The following is a 17,938-nucleotide window of genomic DNA, read 5'->3' as shown; positions in this document are numbered from 1 at the left end:
ACAAATGCAAAATGCACAAAAGCAAACCATGTTACCAAACCATGTCTCAATGCATGAGTGGGGGTAGGGGTACGGGGCCCCTATTTGACAGTTTTCTGCATCGAATACAATGCTCCTTTAAGGCTTGTCCCATCCACTGACGGATGGAAGCCTTGATTGTTGCTTTGCTGCAGGCGTAAGATCGTTTCATTGCAGTCTTCAGTAATTAATTGAATATTGGGCTGTGCTACGAGATGTAACCTCGCCATTCAGCATTGAAGAAATACTTATTATTAACAGGTCATGTCACTCCGGTACTCACATTTCTTCGACCTTTTGGTGCGCATGGACTTTCCCGTTTCAGCGGGCCTTGAAGCGTCTGCACTGATCCCTTTGGAACATTGTCCTTTGCTCGCAACCTTCACTTTAGCATCTGAAAACGAATTAGGAGCATGTATTGTTCAGAAGGGTTTTAAATGTTATAGATAGTTTAATGGATTTACAGTTTCATTTACTCTAATTAGCCCAGCATCTTTGTACCACCCGACACGGATGCAGATTCGTGTCATCACTATCAGCTGACTGTTGCTCATAGGCCTGATGAGTCACTATCATCCGAAATGGTATCACGCTTCCACGAAATTGACGTCAATCGTATTCTGCTATTGTTATCTCATAGTATCAGGTTAAGGGATGCTTGGACTCTTTCTCATGATTTTAGTGAGTATTCGTATTGTCACCGAAACGTAAAGATGTTATCCATTTGAGAGATTATAGATATATTATGATCTACGTCGTTATCGTTCTTTGCCGTTTGTTTGGAGCAATCGTCTTAACATTTGGTAGCAGAGCGCAGTTGTACAGATGGATTTTGTCAGTGAGCGTTCCCGTATTCGAAAAGCCTTTGAGAAAGGCATGGATCGTTTGTTTTCGGAATTCGACATAAACGTACAAATGCGGATATTCGATTACGATTGGATACTTTATACGGAATATACCAAGATGTGTACATGACATATTCGGAATATACCGACCGTTGCCGAGGCTCCGGATCCAGCCTGGAGAAAAAGGCAGCCGTTTTTGATGACGAGATGGACGAGATCGCCAACAAATATGACTTAGCCGAACAAGTAGCACACGACTACATGAAACAGCGGCGTGAATTAAGTAAGTCCCAACTCTCGTCACATATGCATAGCCCTCAGTTTGAAAGTGTAGGCCTAGAAACTGATCGTCACTTCAATTATAAGTCATTGGAGGATGAACTTGAGAAGACGCGAGAAGAAATTAGGAGGATGGAGGCCAGCCTCACCACATTGCCTCCACCCCGGCATGCCAGACGAAATGTCAGCTTTGCGGAACCTTCGGAATATAACGATAGTACAGGTGACGAAGCCAAGGTAGAAAAGGCCACGAGTGACGAAGCTAAGGGTGATGAAGCTACTGGGGCCCCTGGAATGTCTCTCAAGGAAGAAGCGGACAAAAAGCCGACGCCACGTCAGGAAAATCCACCACATCACGATAATGTAGAAGCTCGAGTGTTCGAATCGTCACAGCCGCCAATCCTGACGCCGCATCCGCCCGTTATGTCGCCACAGCCGCCAGTCCTGACACTTGACGATACAGTCGCCCGCTATGATGCCACAGCCGCCCGTATTGGCATCAAAGCAGCCTTTTCTTTCGCCAGTTGGACTGCCAACACAGCAGCAGAGGTTTCCGCTTCATTACTATTCGACTCCTACTCCGCACCCAGGAGCATCTTTGTACAATCTGCTAGAAGGAACGCCCCCAGATGCAGCGACTGAACCACCGGTCAGATTTGATCCATCTAGACTATTAACGAGAGTCCCAGTCCCAAAGTTTGCCGGTAACAAGAGGAGTGAAAGCTGGAACGCAGCCTTCAAGGCCTGTGTCGACAATGCAGTAACTACAAAAGAATACAAGCTGCTTCGATTAAGGGACAGCTTGCAAGGGGAAGCTCTTAAAGTAATTGAAGGCTTGGGACATTCGGCTGCTGCCTACGACGTGGCCAAGGACAGGCTCGAAAGGAAATATGGCGGTAAGAGACGACAAATCACTTTAAGACTTGAACAGTTAGAGAGATTTCGGCAGATCCGAGACGGTAATTGCCAGGACCTAGAGCGATTTTCAGAATTGCTAGATGTTCTGGTAGTAAATCTAATCGATGGAGGACAAGCAGCAGAATTAGGTAGTGGGTCCCTCTACATATCACTACAACGCAAGCTGAGTGAAGGCTTACTGGCTAAGTATCACCGGTGGATTTCGGAGTACAGATTAGAACAGAAAGTAGAAACATTGAGAAAGTTCATCAATGATGAGTCCGAATTCCTAACCACTGCCGCTGAGACCATCCAGGGAATCAAGGAAAGTCATCCCCGAACAGATAAAGCTGCGTCGTCAAAAACGTTCGTTACCACGACCCAGATAAACGAGAAACAGTGCAAGGTTTGTAGCGGTCAGCACGGGGTATGGGTATGTGACACGTTCAAAGCCATGGATGTTAACCTACGATGGGATAAAGCCAAAGGGCTAAATCTTTGCTTTAGGTGCCTTGGAAACCACAGAGGAGCCGACTGTAAAAGAAGTAGACCGTGTGGAATAGGAGAATGCAAATCCAACCACCATCGACTGCTAAAATTAGTGTGGCCTACTCCGAGGATATGGATATCGTGCCTTTCACCATTAACTTTGTTTTGGAAACTGGATATACCCGTTCGCCGTGTATAAGATCACTTCGAGGATACGTAAACTTCGTCATGAACTTATGGGGTAACAGGTAGACTTGGTCTATGACCCGTCTTTTAAGGATGAAATTAAGGCTTCTCCTTCCCCTAGTCAGCCTACGGGGCACTGTTGGGCACAGTGTAGCACCCGTTTCGCCTCCCTTCGTCGGGGTTACGACGCCTGTCGACCGAGAAAGATGTCAAGCCACGCTTAGGTTATCTGAGAGACTTTCCTTTCTATGAATGCCGACTGTTTGGATTATCGAACATTTCAACTATCATTATAAATGAAGAAATCGTGAACTCTTCGTTACCAATTGCCAGCATGAACGTCTTATGGAGAGTCAAAATTTGCTTTTGGACTGGCATTGTTTCTATCATTCATCATGCTGATATTGTCATATCAGGAGGGGGAGAATGTTCAGAAGGGTTTTAAATGTTATAGATAGTTTAATGGGTTTACAGTTTCATTTACTCTAATTAGCCCAGCATCTTTGTACCACCCGACACGGATGCAGATTCGTGTCATCACTATCAGCTGACTGTTGCTCATAGGCCTGATGAGTCACTATCATCCGAAATGGTATCACGCTTCCACGAAATCGACGTCAATCGTATTCTGCTATTGTTATCTCATAGTATCAGGTTAAGGGATGCTTGGACTCTTTCTCATGATTTTAGTGAGTATTCGCATTGTCACCGAAACGTAAAGATGTTATCCATTTGAGAGATTATAGATATATTATGATCTACGTCGTTAGCGTTCTTTGCCGTTCGTTTGGAGCAATCGTCTTAACATGTATCGATAATCTTGGTCCAAAGTAGCCAACTGTTTGCATTGATTGTTATGCGATTAATTCAATGGTTTGGGTTTACAGAAATGTGAGGTGAGTCCTGAAAACGCTATAAGCTCAAATGCAAAAGTACGTCATGACGTGACCCACTTTTTCTCAACTTGGGGCCCTGGCACCACTACTAGTTATACAGAAATGTGAGGTGAGTCCTGAAAACGCTATAAACTCAAATTTTCATTCGGGGGGGTTCCTCAAAAGATGGTGTTGGTTTGGATGGGGTTAATTTCTATAATGCTGGAAAGATCTCCCTTCTATCCTGATCCGATACCTGTCACTATGAAATGGAAACTAGCATCGAAACAACGTGAATATGATGAGGAATGGTGAACAAAAGTTGCCCTTACATTTCTTTTTATGTTGCACATCAGCTGACATTTCGGGTGCAATGGGGACTTGATGAGTGCGGATATTAGCCGAATTCTCTGTTGATTCCGGTACCTCTTTCCTTTTCTTTGGGGCATTGGGTCTCTGTGCTTGGGCAGATGCTTTTCTTTTCTTTTGTAACAGAGCAATGTCCTGTGCTGAACAGGATTTGACATTGTTGTTTTGATTTTTGAAATCGGTATTACCCTGTGTGGTAAGTGATGGTTTGATATCTGTACCTGGAATTAAACGGCAAGCATATTTGAAAAACAGACAATCAAATTCCACATCTCGAAATTACATTTTGACGAAAAGACTATGTAATTGAATACTCGTCTTAACAAGCAGGTGGTCATTAATTTTCCCTTTGGGTTTAATTTTCCCTTTGGGTTTTTGATAGGACAGTAGTTTTGCTATCGGTAAAACACGAAGGTTACCAATGCGTCTTCCAATCCAAAGGTGTCATTGAAACACAAATTAATGTTGGGCTGGTCAGGAACAGCAGGCACCATGAGCTGCTGGTCTGGGAATTGCTGTGAAAGGTTTCAGGAATAGACCGGGGTTAATGATAACAACCTCTGCTGCAGTTAATATCTGACTATACCCGAAAACTGTAACTTTAACTATAACAATGCCACTTACATTTCATAAGCGTTGGTTGCACAACTGCTGATATCTCCGGCGCCATGTAATAGTGAGAAGTGTGGACCTTAGTCATGTGGACGGTGGTAGCATTCCTCATTCCTGAAGCATTGCCCTTGGTAGCTCCGTCCAGGCGTTTTGGTAGTTTGGCATTCATACCTGAAATGCAATGGCATGTGTCCATGAACTTCGCCAAAGAAAGTCGGTAACACTCTCTGTCATGGAGACTTTATATTTTAATGATGCGGCTTGGTTACCTTTTTGCATTTATTTCTTGGTTGATTTTTGCATTGATATCTTGGTTGATTTTGACCAATATTTTCATCGAATGAGTAATTGATAGGATATAAACATGTACCTTGTGTCGTCGTATTACCATTATTTTGGCTTTGATACCGGTGTGCAAGGGATAGTAGTCCTAGGGCTGATAGTACGTGTAACAATAGCCCGCATTGCTAAATGTTTTGGTTAGGGTTAGCGGTACAATAGATCATGCTGCTTAATTGATCAAATACAATGCTACCGGACTATGACTCCAGGGGGACTATATCCGCTGTCACACCGGTATGTGCTTTTTTGCTTTCAATTCATGAATGGTTATAGCTAAAAATGTAGTGGGTTGATCTTGTCAAAGAAAGTCGTACGGTTGAGTTGGAAATCCAACTGTTGCGAGGTGGACATCTTTGTCATGGAGATGGAGATACGAGGGGGGGGGGCATTTAGATCCTTATCTGGATTGATTTCGCAAAAGAAAGTCGTAACGGTGAGGTGGAAGGAAATAATCCGTCCGACATGCACTTTTGATATCTTGTTCATTGAACGAGGGTTACCATTGTTGCGATTTCGGTGGACATCTCAGTCATGGAGACAAGGGGGTCAAGCATGGGTTGATTTTGCCAAAGAAATTCATACTGTTGTGGTGGAAATCCGTCAATCATGTGATTTGTTGTCATTACATTGTAAATACCATCATGTTCACAGAACGAGTGTTGATTTGAACGAGGGTTATCATTGTTCACAGGTTCATGAGTTATTAGGTAGACATTCTCTTATTGTTGCGAGTTAGTTGGACATCTCTCTCCATGACAAAGGGTGATTAGGAGTTGTATGTTTTAGGGCTAGAACTGAATTCCTTTAGTCCCTGAAACTGATTAAGCATTACACGTCTATTTAATGATTGGACTTGGTTCACTTATTCGGAATGCCTCCAACAATAATCGGTCCTCATCTCCAGCCAACACGTCAGACTGCCAGTGCTGATCATTGATAAGGCATTTATCCCCTTATCTGGATAGGTTTTGCCAATTTTGTTCATCGAACAAGTGTTACAATTGTTCACACAGGTTCACAAGTTAGGTGGACAGCTGAGTCATTCGTGTTGTCGCTTCACCATTATTTTGGCTTAAGTCGTATTGTTCGAGGTGAAACAGGGATGTCCACGCTGTCATACACTTTCTCATACTTCATTACATGACACTTTGTGCTATCGCATAGCCATTTGTTTGGTTTATTGTTATGGGGACGGTCATATGCAAATATGAAATGCTTGTCTAGTGATGTGCTAGCTTCACTTCCTTGCAGGCATGACACATGATGCCAGTGAGATAGCACGAGAGTCGTAATAAAATGAATGGGATCCCAGCAGCAACCCCCCCCCCCCCCCCCCCCCCGATGGCCCATGGGAAATCAGTAGCAGTGGTGTAGCAATTGTCAACCAAGGTCGAGTGGGAAAACGTAGTGGTTTGGGATGGGATCTGAACCATTTTGAAGTTACGACCCGGGGGTGTGTATCCTGTGACCCCCCCCCCCCCCCCGCCCCCCGCCCCCGGGATATCAGTGACAGTGTGTTAGCGCTTGTCAATCCTAATGATCAGGGGAAATCACCTGAACGATCCCAGAATATGTTACGGCCCCACAATAAAAGGTGGTATAGGCAAAATAATAGAGCTCATTATAACGCAAAAGAGTTGCACAACTACAACATTTGTGATGGCGGTGTGCGGCGCCTATTTGATAAAGAAACATACCTAAAATGCAATGGTAATGTTCTTTTTGCCGTAACAAAGTGTTTACAAATAAGACAGGTGCAACGATGGAAACTGATATGCCTCCCGTCTGATGAAAGACTCGCATAGTAATGGTGTGTACTACTTCTGCTTTATTTATTCATTTATTTATTTAGGGTGCCGCGTACCGAAGTGCATTTTGGCTACCACAGGTTGATATTTCTGCTTTACTGCTGGAGGTACACCTAGCTGTGCTCTCAGCTTCATATCAACGCGGTGAGACTAGATAGAACAAATATCGGAGCAAAAAGGTTCTTACTTTTCGTAGGGGAATCGCCGGTCGCTGATATCATCCGAGCTCCCGTTGTCATAAGTTTCCTTTTTTCAGGGGTCCTTGGTGATTGAATGATTTCCTCCTTCTCTAGCCGTGCTCCACCCTTCCTTTTCGTTTTTATCAGGGCGGAACACGATCCATCCTCCTTTGTGGACGTCGTCTGGAATGGTGGCGGCTTTACTTTCTTACCTAAATATAAATGGATCCATTAGCACAAGACACTCTGTACCAACCGTCCAATGCAGGGGGAGTGTAGTCCGTATAGCATTTGAAATAAATCGGACCGATGCCACTCTGACAGCATCCACATTGCTTGGTAAAAAAACGAGTCCACTCAAAGGCGGCCGAAATTTCTCAACCGATCGGGACCTATACGGGCCGTCTGACATTGCTCACATAAGCGCAAAAGGCACCTAGTGCGGGGACATAATCAAGTGCACCTAACTACGCCTATGTCTCATTTTGCATTGAAAGCAGGCTGATGCGCTCTCAGCAATCGGGAAATAACATGAACGACTCCCAATGACCCACTGCCTTGACAGCGCATTTTTCATATGAACGCGGTGAGGTCACACAGGACAAATATCGGAGCAAAAGGTTTCTTACTTTTCTTAGGGGAATCGCTTGTCGCTGATATCACCCGAGCTCCCGTAGTCATTGGGTTCCTTTTTTCAGGGGTCCTTGATGATTGAAAGATATCTTCCTTCTCTGGCCGTGCTCCATCCTTCAGTTTCATTTTAATCACAGTGGAACGGGGTCCATCCTCCTTTGTGGACGTCGTCTGGAATGGTGGCGGCTTTACTTTCTTACCTAAATATAAATGGATCATCCTGTACCAACCGATAAATGCCAGGGAGTGTTGTCCGTACAGCATTTGAAATGAATCGAACCGTCTCATATTCTCACTCCCCTGCCGTCTTATCTTGGCCTATACAGTGTGTATCAAAATAAAGTATACCCAAATTAAAATCCCCCAAAAAAATAAGAATAATCAGAAACAACTTGTTGATGTCTAAGGAAGCCTATGATGTCCGCTTGGCAATGACACTTTGATTTATCATCACGCATTACTGAGCAACAATGTTGTATTTGAACGTCGTCTAAATCAGTGCCATGCCAAGTCATTTTGGAGGGAATAAAAGTGTCACAGCTGGACCATTCTGACCTGTGTCATGTGGCACAGTGACTTCAAATGCTCTTGGGTTGTGTTTCCAAAGTTACGTAACCTATCATGTCTCTCCATAATTGAAGACAATTGAATAACAACTGCATTTGGTGGTGGTTTCTTACCCATGGGTAAATTTGGCACGGTTCAAAACTTAGTACCACTCAAAACCTGGCTTTGTTACTCAGTCACGCGTGGCAGCAACTCATTCACCAAGGTCACATTGGAAAGAGGACATCGGCCTTGGCGTTCACATGCAGGATATATACTTTATTTTCTGATTGTTTTATAGTTTCGAGGAAATATAGTTTCGGGGAAAATAGGGGCTAAAGTTGGGTATACTTTTTTGATACACACTGTAGGACAGAGAGATTGCTCTCTTGGTCTAGTCACTGTTCCTGGGACTGGGATAAAGTAATGACGACATAAAATAGAGAGTCTGATACTGAGTGGTGTATTAAATGACCTGCCTGATGAAAGACTGGGAAAATATGAATGTTTTGACTTCTTCGTATGGTCAATTGCTGAGGAATACATCTTGCTGTGATCTCAGCTTTAAGTTGATTGGTGAGCGCAACTCGAAGGAACGATATCGATCAAATGCAACTGATGACGAAACAATTCTTAGAGTCAGATGGGTTACCGGTATGAATGGACCACTGCTACTTACATTTCTTTGGCTGCACGACTATCGGCCTCTCAGACGCGATGGAGGCGTCTGTAGTTCTAACATGAGCCTTCGTAGTTCCAGATGCATCCTCTTTTTTCTTTAGGACTGGGGTAAGGGGTATCTGTGCCTGAGCAGGGCGACTGGGGTGCTTCGGCAATAGAGCCCTTTCATGGACTGAGCTTGGTCCGACAGCAGTATTCTGCTCCAATTTTTGACCCCATGACCCTTTCAATTAGTGCGTACCACCTAGTCCATTAAAATCCTTTCTGTCGTAGTTGGGATTTATACAACTTGACATGGTTATTGAGCGGACCCAGCCATCAATGTCATCTTGCGTCCACATGCCTATAGTAGCTCTCACAGACAATATAGGGAGATGCAGAGGAAAAACCAAAGCCCCCAGAGGAGACCTGCGCTGTCAGAGAGGCCCGCCCACTCTATCACATGAAAGAACCAGGAACGACAAGGGATCGCACCCGGAGCTCAGCGGTGACAGGCATAGATGTTTCCAGGATGCCATGCTGACAGCATCCACTCAAAGGCCGCCGAAATTTCTCTACCGAAACCTGCCAGCGCATTTTTCATATTCATCTATATTATCTTACTCTAAGCCCAATTCTGTAACGCGCAAATACTCCTCCCAAACCGCCGAACAGATTCGTTACATATTTCGCAGCATACAGCAGTCTACCTCCAAGATGTGTTCGAGGACGGTCTGAATGCCTTAGTGGTCATATTAGACACACAAATCGCGTTTATTGAAGCAGATCCAGCCCCAATTCTCGCAAATTTGTTGCTAACGACGCGCGTCGCTAGGCCATGACGTAACTGGTGAAAACAGGACCGCGGTAAATAATGATGTCAACAATTGACGTCTCCACCGTTTAAATACGTCATCGCCATAGCGCCGCACATGACGACACGTATATATGACGTCATTCTTGCCTATGACGTAGTGGGCCGCCCGTCTGAACGGGTTTGGCTGTGTCTACTCTGATTAAAGCCCCCATGTATGCATTCTAGGTCTGAATAAGCTGCGGCTGCGGCCGCGTATGCCGTGTGAATTCGCAGCGCAGCACGGGTAATAGCGGTTTCAGAAGGCAAAACTACTCAATGATTCATTAGAATCTACCTCCAGTAACCGGTGTTATTCAGTGGCCAGTTGCATGAATTGCCTTCTCCAGGGGCGTGATCATTCTTAGTAAACACATAGACACATGTCCAAATTGTTCCAACTCAAACATCTTTAGGGGGAGATCTTAGCGCCAACCCGCCAGAATTCACCCACTGCAACATACATGTACCTTCCCGATGACACTGGAACCTCAATTCCGTATATCTGACGTCATTCTTGCTTTTGACGTAGTGGATGACCCGTTTGAACGGGTTTTGCTGTGTCTAATCTGATTAAAGCCCCTCTGTAAGCATTCTAGGCCTGAATCAGCTGCCGTGTGAATTTGCTGCACATCCCAGCACGGGTAGGCTAATTGCGGCGAAAACGTCGTAATGTGATACCCCGAAGGCACCACACAGAAAGCAAAACTACTCAATGATTCAAGAGATCTACCTCCAGCAACCAGTGTTTTCTCGGTGGCCAGCTGCATATTGCTTTCTCCAGGGCTCTATCATTCAGAGACACATACCTACATGTGTCCAAATTATTCAGACCTCGAACATCTTCAGAGGTCTTAGAACCCCCCCCCCCCGAAATTCACCCACTGCAACATACCATTCCAATCTCAATTCCGTGCGTAGCACGGGTTATTGCTAGTATATTGTATTAGCGGGGTGAGGTCAGATAGGACAAATATCGGAGCAAAAGGTTTCTTACTCTTCTTAGGGAAATCGCTTGTCACGGATATCACCCGAGCTCCCGTAGTCATAAGTTTCCTTTTTTCAGGGGTCCTCGGTGATTGAATGATTTCTTCCTTCTCTAGCCGTACATTATCCTTTATTTTCGTTTTTATCACGGTGGAACGGGGTCCATCCTCTTTTGTGGACGTTTTCTGAAATGCTAGCGGCTTCACTTTCTTACCTAAATGTAAATGGATCATCCTGTACCAACCGACAAATGCCAGGGAGTGTTGTCCGTATAGAATTTAGAAATCTAACCAATATTTCTGCACTCTGATATCTAGGGCTGTGATATCTAGGCCTATACAGTAGACTCCCCTGCTGTGATATCTAGGCCTATACATTAGAACAGAGAGATTGCCCTGTTGGCGAGATAAAATGATGACGACATGGAGTGGTTGAGCTCGAGATCTTTAAAATAGAGAGTATGATAATGAGTGTTGTAATAAATGACCTGCCTGATGAAAGACTGGGAAAATATGAATGTTTTGACTTCTTCGTATGGTCAATTGCTGAGGAATACATCTTGCTGTGATCTCAGCTTTAAGTTGATTGGTGAACGCAACTCGAAGGAACGAGATCGATCAAATGCAACTGATGACGAAACAAAATATTCAAAGAAAGATGACGCTAGTATGAGGTGAAAATGGTAAACCTACCTAATTGAGCCTTTTTAGACAAATCTATTATCTACATAATTGAGCCATTTTTCTTAGACCACTTAAGTTTCTTAGAGTCAGATGGGTTACCGGTATGAATGGACCACTGCTACTTACATTTCTTTGGCTGCACGACTATCGTTCTCTCAGACGCGATGGAGACCTCTGTAGTTCTAACATGAGCCTTCGTAGTTCCAGATGCATCCTCCTTTTTCTTCAGGACTGGGGTAAGGGGCATCTGCGCCTGATCAGGGCGACTGGGGTGCTTCGGCAATAGAGCCCTTTCATGGACTGAGCTTGGTCCGACAGCAGTATTCTGCTCCAATTTACTACCTAAAATGAAATGCGCAAATACATTAGGTATGACTTTTCACCCCAAGACCATTTCAATCAGAGCGTACCACCTGATGGTCCATTAAATCCTTTCTGTCGTATTTGGGATGTATACAACTTGACATGGTTATTGAGCGGACCTAGCCGTCAATGTCATCTTGCGTCCACATGATTATAATAGTTTAACAGGTAATATAGGGAGATGCAGGAGGAAACCAGAGCCCCCGGAGGAGACCTGCGCTGCCAGAGAGGCTCGCCCACTCTATCACATGAAAGAACCGGGAACGACAAGGGATCGCACCCGGAGCTCAGCGGTGACAGGCGTAGATGTTTCCAGGATGCCATGCTGACAGCATCCACATTGCTCGGTAAAGCAAAATGTTTAAGAGTCAACTCAAAGTCCGCCGAAATTTCTCTACCGGAACCTATACAGGCTGCCTGACATTCGCCTATGCCTCATTTGTCATTGAAAGCAAGCTGATGTGATGCGCCCTCAGCAATCGGGAAATAGCATGAACAGCTCCCAATGACCCACTGGCTTGACAGCGCATTTTTTACATGAACATGGGGCGAGGTCAGATAGGACAAATATCGCAGCAAAAGGTTTCTTACTTTTCTTAGGGGAATCGCTTGTCGCTGATATCATCCGAGCTCCCGTAGTCATAAGTTTCCTTTTTTCAGGGGTCCTCGGTGATTGAATGATTTCCTCCTTCTCTAGCCGTGCTCCATCCTTCCTTTTTGTTTTTATCAGGGCGGAACACGATCCATCCTCCTTTGTGGACGTCGTCTGGAATGGTGGCGGCTTTACTTTCTTACCTAAATATAAATGGATCATCCTGTACCAACAGACAAATGCCAAGGAGTGTTGTCCGTATAGCATTCAAAATGAATCGAACCGATATTTCTACACCGCTCAAATTCTGACTCCCATGCTGTGATATCTAGGCCTATAGATCAAAGAGATTGCCCTGTTGGTGAGATAATGATGACGACATGAAGTGGTAGCTCGAGGTCTGATAATGAGTGGTGTTATAAATTACCTGCCTTATTAAAGACTGGGGAAATATGAATGTTTTGTCTCCTTCCTATGGTCAATTGCTGAGGAATACATCTTGCTGTGATCTCAGCTTTAAGTTGATTGGTGAACGCAACTCGAAGGAACGAGATTGATCAAATGCAACTGATGACGAAACAAAATGATCAAATAGAGGTGAGGTGAAAATGGTAAATCTACATAATTGAGCCTTTTTAGACCACTCTATTATCTATCTAATTGAGACATTTCTTAGACCACTTAAGTTTCTTCCCAAGAGAGTCAGATGGGTACCAGTATGAATGGACCACTGCTACTTACATTTTTTTGGCTGCACGACTATCGTTCTTTCAGACGCGATGGAGACCTCTGTAGTTCTAACATAAGCCTTCGTAGTTCCAGATGCATCCTCCTTTTTCTTCAGGACTGGGGTAAGGGGTATCTGCGCCTGATCAGGGCGACTGGAGTGCTTCGGCAATAGAGCCCTTTCATGGACTGAGCTTGGTCCGACAGCAGTATTCTGCTCCAATTTACTACCTAAAATGAAATGCGCAAATACATTAGGTATGACTTTTCACCCCAAGACCATTTCAATCAGAGCGTACCACCTGATGGTTCATTAAGGTATTTGTAAAATGACACATGATTGAAATTCAGCAAAACCTAGAATGCACTAAACATCCCAAATATATCGAGTAATCATTCATGCCCTATACCACCTTGTTCAGCAATACACATAGACCCCCAAATGATTCACAAAGATGACCTGTCTTGCAGCATTATGTAACAATCTACTTCAAACAAAAGGATTCTTGCTGCAAATGCCCAGGGTTTAGACGGGACCGAAATGAAATTTGAACGTGTCTATAATTGACCTAAGGATCCCCTTCAGATGCAGCTAGCAATTAGATTTGGAGAAATTCATCCTCAATGCTGCAAACGGCAACACTATCACCCTCATGCAAGTCCTCAATTAGATGTCTCTCATGGAAGGGTTCTTACATATCCATAGGCGTGGATCTTTCTATGTACATTACAGGCCGTATAGGGCCTATGTACATGCTTGGAGTCCAATGCCACGGAATTTAAAGGGGCCTAGTAATGCAACGCGTCCTGCAAACCATTCAAGTCTGCTGCATGTTTTGGGTATGCACATACACAGGCCAATGCAAAACACGTACATGTAGGCCTTGGATATATTTTTGTGGACCTTTCTAAGAGAGGCATCTAATTGAGGACTTGCATGAGGGTGATAGTGTTGCCGTTTGCAGCGTTGAGAATGAATTTCTCCTAATCTAATTGCTAGCTGCATCTGAAGGGGATCCTTAGGTCAATTATGTTCAAATTTCATTTCGGTCCCGTCTAAACCCTGGGCATTTGCAGCAAGAATCCTTTTGTTTGAAGTAGATTGTTACATAATGCTGCAAGACAGGTCATCTTTGTGAATCATTTGGGGGTCTATGTGTATTGCTGAACAAGGTGGTATAGGGCATGAATGATTACTCGATATATTTGGGATGTTTAGGGGCATTCTTGGTTTTGCTGAATTTCAATCATGTGTCATTTTACAAATACCTTAAATCCTTTCTGTCGTAGTTGGGATTAATACAACTTGACATGGTTATTGAGCGCACTCAGCCGTCAATGTAATCTTGCGTCCACATGATTAACTCTTATTCTTCAGTGATACGAGCCCGAGAGGAACAGTTTCCTGTTCAACTTGATCAAGCCATGAAAAGTCACCCATGTAGGGCTACTCACGTTTCCCCGTCCTTTTAGTCAGCTTGCAATTCCCTGCTTCAGCCAGTTTTGAGGAGTCTAAACAGATCCTTTTGGAGTATTGCCCCTTGCTTGCAACTTGCTCTCCAGCATCTAAAGGAGGTAAACACCATTTTAGTTTGACGATACTATTATCATATTATCTGAGAATGTTGATGAGGTATTCTTGTTGCTGCCAATATACTGTAAAAACTTAGTTAAAGCGTCACCTCCTAAAGTATTAGTTACCGCCCCAGAACCCCTTGCCATGGCCTGATTCGTTCTTTTGACTGGGATTAGGGACTGGTTGTGCCCTTCTATTATACGCCACATAAGTCGGTACAGTATAAAAAACCTGTCTGGCCGGAACGTGCGGTGCAAGATTGTAGTCCAATTGCAGTACCCATTGAAAGCCACTAATGAATCGCACGCTTTACAGGTCAAATATATCATAATGTACGACGTGACAGATAATTTTGTTCTTTTTTTCCTTGGGGAGGGGGTCATGGTATGAAGGTCAGATAGGACAAATGATCAGAACGAAATGCCTCTTTACCTTTTATTGGTAGAAGTTCTCTGCTCCCTGATATGATATGGACCGTAGCTGCCGTAGTTCCTGAATAATGTTCCTTTTTCTCGATGAATGGGCAAATGTTTTTCTGTGGCTGGACAGATAAATCGGGGGTCCTGGGTGAATGAATTTCTTGCTTCTCTAGAGTTGCTGCATGGTCTCTGTTCAAATTCTTGATGACTGAATAGGATCCCTCGTGCTTCGTGGAGGTTATCTGGGATGGTGGCGGCTTCACTTTCTTACCTAAAGGAAAATGTATCCATGAGCACCAGATGTTGATTAAAAGATGGGAACGGATGATTCTGCGCACATTTCGATTACCTTGTCATAATCCCTAGCCCTGTTGAAACGTGAAGATTACATTATTTCTTGCCCAAGCCGCCATTGCTTATGTAGACACGAGACGTATGAAGCCAGATGACTTTGGAAATGCAAGCAGGGTAATAAGTGGGCCGGTGATACAGGGTGTTAAAAAAAGTCCACAAACTTTTATCTCTTATAGAATTCGCAACAGGCAGCATAAAAGGAAGCAACTGGTACTAATATAAACTAGAAGCTCAAGCATTTTTGTTGGTGAAAGTCCCACCTCTCTAGCATCAACGGTTATTGCGTAACAGGCGCTCAAAAAAGGAATGCGTTTTTATGACCGCGTCAGTAATCATCAATTGAGGAGCGAGATGGCTCCACTTGGCTGAGTCCGATCGCTATGCAGCATCTCATGAGGGTGATAGTGTTGCCGTTTGCAGCGTTGAGAATGAATTTCTCCTAATCTAATTGCTAGCTGCATCTGAAGGGGATCCTTAGGTCAATTATGTTCAAATTTCATTTCGGTCCCGTCTAAACCCTGGGCATTTGCAGCAAGAATCCTTTTGTTTGAAGTAGATTGTTACATAATGCTGCAAGACAGGTCATCTTTGTGAATCATTTGGGGGTCTATGTGTATTGCTGAACAAGGTGGTATAGGGCATGAATGATTACTCGATATATTTGGGATGTTTAGGGGCATTCTTGGTTTTGCTGAATTTCAATCATGTGTCATTTTACAAATACCTTAAATCCTTTCTGTCGTAGTTGGGATTAATACAACTTGACATGGTTATTGAGCGCACTCAGCCGTCAATGTAATCTTGCGTCCACATGATTAACTCTTATTCTTCAGTGATACGAGCCCGAGAGGAACAGTTTCCTGTTCAACTTGATCAAGCCATGAAAAGTCACCCATGTAGGGCTACTCACGTTTCCCCGTCCTTTTAGTCAGCTTGCAATTCCCTGCTTCAGCCAGTTTTGAGGAGTCTAAACAGATCCTTTTGGAGTATTGCCCCTTGCTTGCAACTTGCTCTCCAGCATCTAAAGGAGGTAAACACCATTTTAGTTTGACGATACTATTATCATATTATCTGAGAATGTTGATGAGGTATTCTTGTTGCTGCCAATATACTGTAAAAACTTAGTTAAAGCGTCACCTCATAAAGTATTAGTTACCGCCCCAGAACCCCTTGCCATGGCCTGATTCGTTCTTTTGACTGGGATTAGGGACTGGTTGTGCCCTTCTATTATACGCCACATAAGTCGGTACAGTATAAAAAACCTGTCTGGCCGGAACGTGCGGTGCAAGATTGTAGTCCAATTGCAGTACCCATTGAAAGCCACTAATGAATCGCACGCTTTACAGGTCAAATATATCATAATGTACGACGTGACAGATAATTTTGTTCTTTTTTTCCTTGGGGAGGGGGTCATGGTATGAAGGTCAGATAGGACAAATGATCAGAACGAAATGCCTCTTTACCTTTTATTGGTAGAAGTTCTCTGCTCCCTGATATGATATGGACCGTAGCTGCCGTAGTTCCTGAATAATGTTCCTTTTTCTCGATGAATGGGCAAATGTTTTTCTGTGGCTGGACAGATAAATCGGGGGTCCTGGGTGAATGAATTTCTTGCTTCTCTAGAGTTGCTGCATGGTCTCTGTTCAAATTCTTGATGACTGAATAGGATCCCTCGTGCTTCGTGGAGGTTATCTGGGATGGTGGCGGCTTCACTTTCTTACCTAAAGGAAAATGTATCCATGAGCACCAGATGTTGATTAAAAGATGGGAACGGATGATTCTGCGCACATTTCGATTACCTTGTCATAATCCCTAGCCCTGTTGAAACGTGAAGATTACATTATTTCTTGCCCAAGCCGCCATTGCTTATGTAGACACGAGACGTATGAAGCCAGATGACTTTGGAAATGCAAGCAGGGTAATAAGTGGGCCGGTGATACAGGGTGTTAAAAAAAGTCCACAAACCTTTATCTCTTATAGAATTCGCAACAGGCAGCATAAAAGGAAGCAACTGGTACTAATATAAACTAGAAGCTCAAGCATTTTTGTTGGTGAAAGTCCCACCTCTCTAGCATCAACGGTTATTGCGTAACAGGCGCTCAAAAAAGGAATGCGTTTTTATGACCGCGTCAGTAATCATCAATTGAGGAGCGAGATGGCTCCACTTGGCTGAGTCCGATCGCTATGCAGCATCTCATTCCAGGCAGGAAAGTTGTTCCTTACATCCGAATAAGGTCTTCGCTGTAACACAAGACTTTTTCGATGCTTTTCTAAGCTTTAAAAGAACGATGACCGTTTAGTGGGTAATTGCTTCATCTGAGGTGCTAAAATTGGCCAGTAATTACACGGTCCGACAAACGCTCCCTTTTTCTGAGCGCCTGTTACGCAATAACCATTGATGCTAGAGATGTGTGACTTTCACCAGCTAAAATGCTTGAGCTCCTAGTTTTCATTGGTACCAGTGTCATTTTCAAGTGATACCTGTATCAAATTTTATAAGAGATTAAAGTTTGCGGACTTTTTTTAACACCCTGTACGTAAGTGCGGGGGCCCTGATGACTCCCACGCTAGTCTCTGTCATTGACAAGGAGAGTCCGATAATGAATGATATATCACAGTCGTGAGGACTTGTCATGTGTCGGGCCCT

The 17,938-nt window shown here is 43.9% G+C and overlaps 1 protein-coding gene across 1 annotated transcript in view; it reads right to left on the bottom strand.

Annotated features, from left to right (window-relative positions):
- Positions 1-17,938, bottom strand: part of LOC135489535 (uncharacterized) — a 91,255-nt gene that overhangs the window by 12,547 nt on the left and 60,770 nt on the right. The window contains exons 10-22 of the mRNA XM_064774928.1: positions 16,755-17,012; positions 16,202-16,312; positions 14,951-15,208; positions 14,398-14,508; positions 12,958-13,173; positions 12,216-12,419; positions 11,388-11,603; positions 10,589-10,792; positions 7,529-7,732; positions 6,908-7,111; positions 4,583-4,741; positions 3,922-4,179; positions 302-412 (exon numbers count right to left, since the gene is read on the bottom strand). Coding sequence (XP_064630998.1) covers positions 302-412; positions 3,922-4,179; positions 4,583-4,741; positions 6,908-7,111; positions 7,529-7,732; positions 10,589-10,792; positions 11,388-11,603; positions 12,216-12,419; positions 12,958-13,173; positions 14,398-14,508; positions 14,951-15,208; positions 16,202-16,312; positions 16,755-17,012 — 2,514 coding nt within the window. The remainder of the gene's footprint in view (positions 1-301; positions 413-3,921; positions 4,180-4,582; positions 4,742-6,907; positions 7,112-7,528; positions 7,733-10,588; positions 10,793-11,387; positions 11,604-12,215; positions 12,420-12,957; positions 13,174-14,397; positions 14,509-14,950; positions 15,209-16,201; positions 16,313-16,754; positions 17,013-17,938) is intronic.

Source organism: Lineus longissimus, chromosome 6 (assembly GCF_910592395.1).
Source record: "Lineus longissimus chromosome 6, tnLinLong1.2, whole genome shotgun sequence".
Taxonomy (NCBI): Eukaryota; Metazoa; Nemertea; class Pilidiophora; order Heteronemertea; family Lineidae; genus Lineus; species Lineus longissimus.
This window is presented reverse-complemented; position numbering and strand designations above follow the sequence as displayed.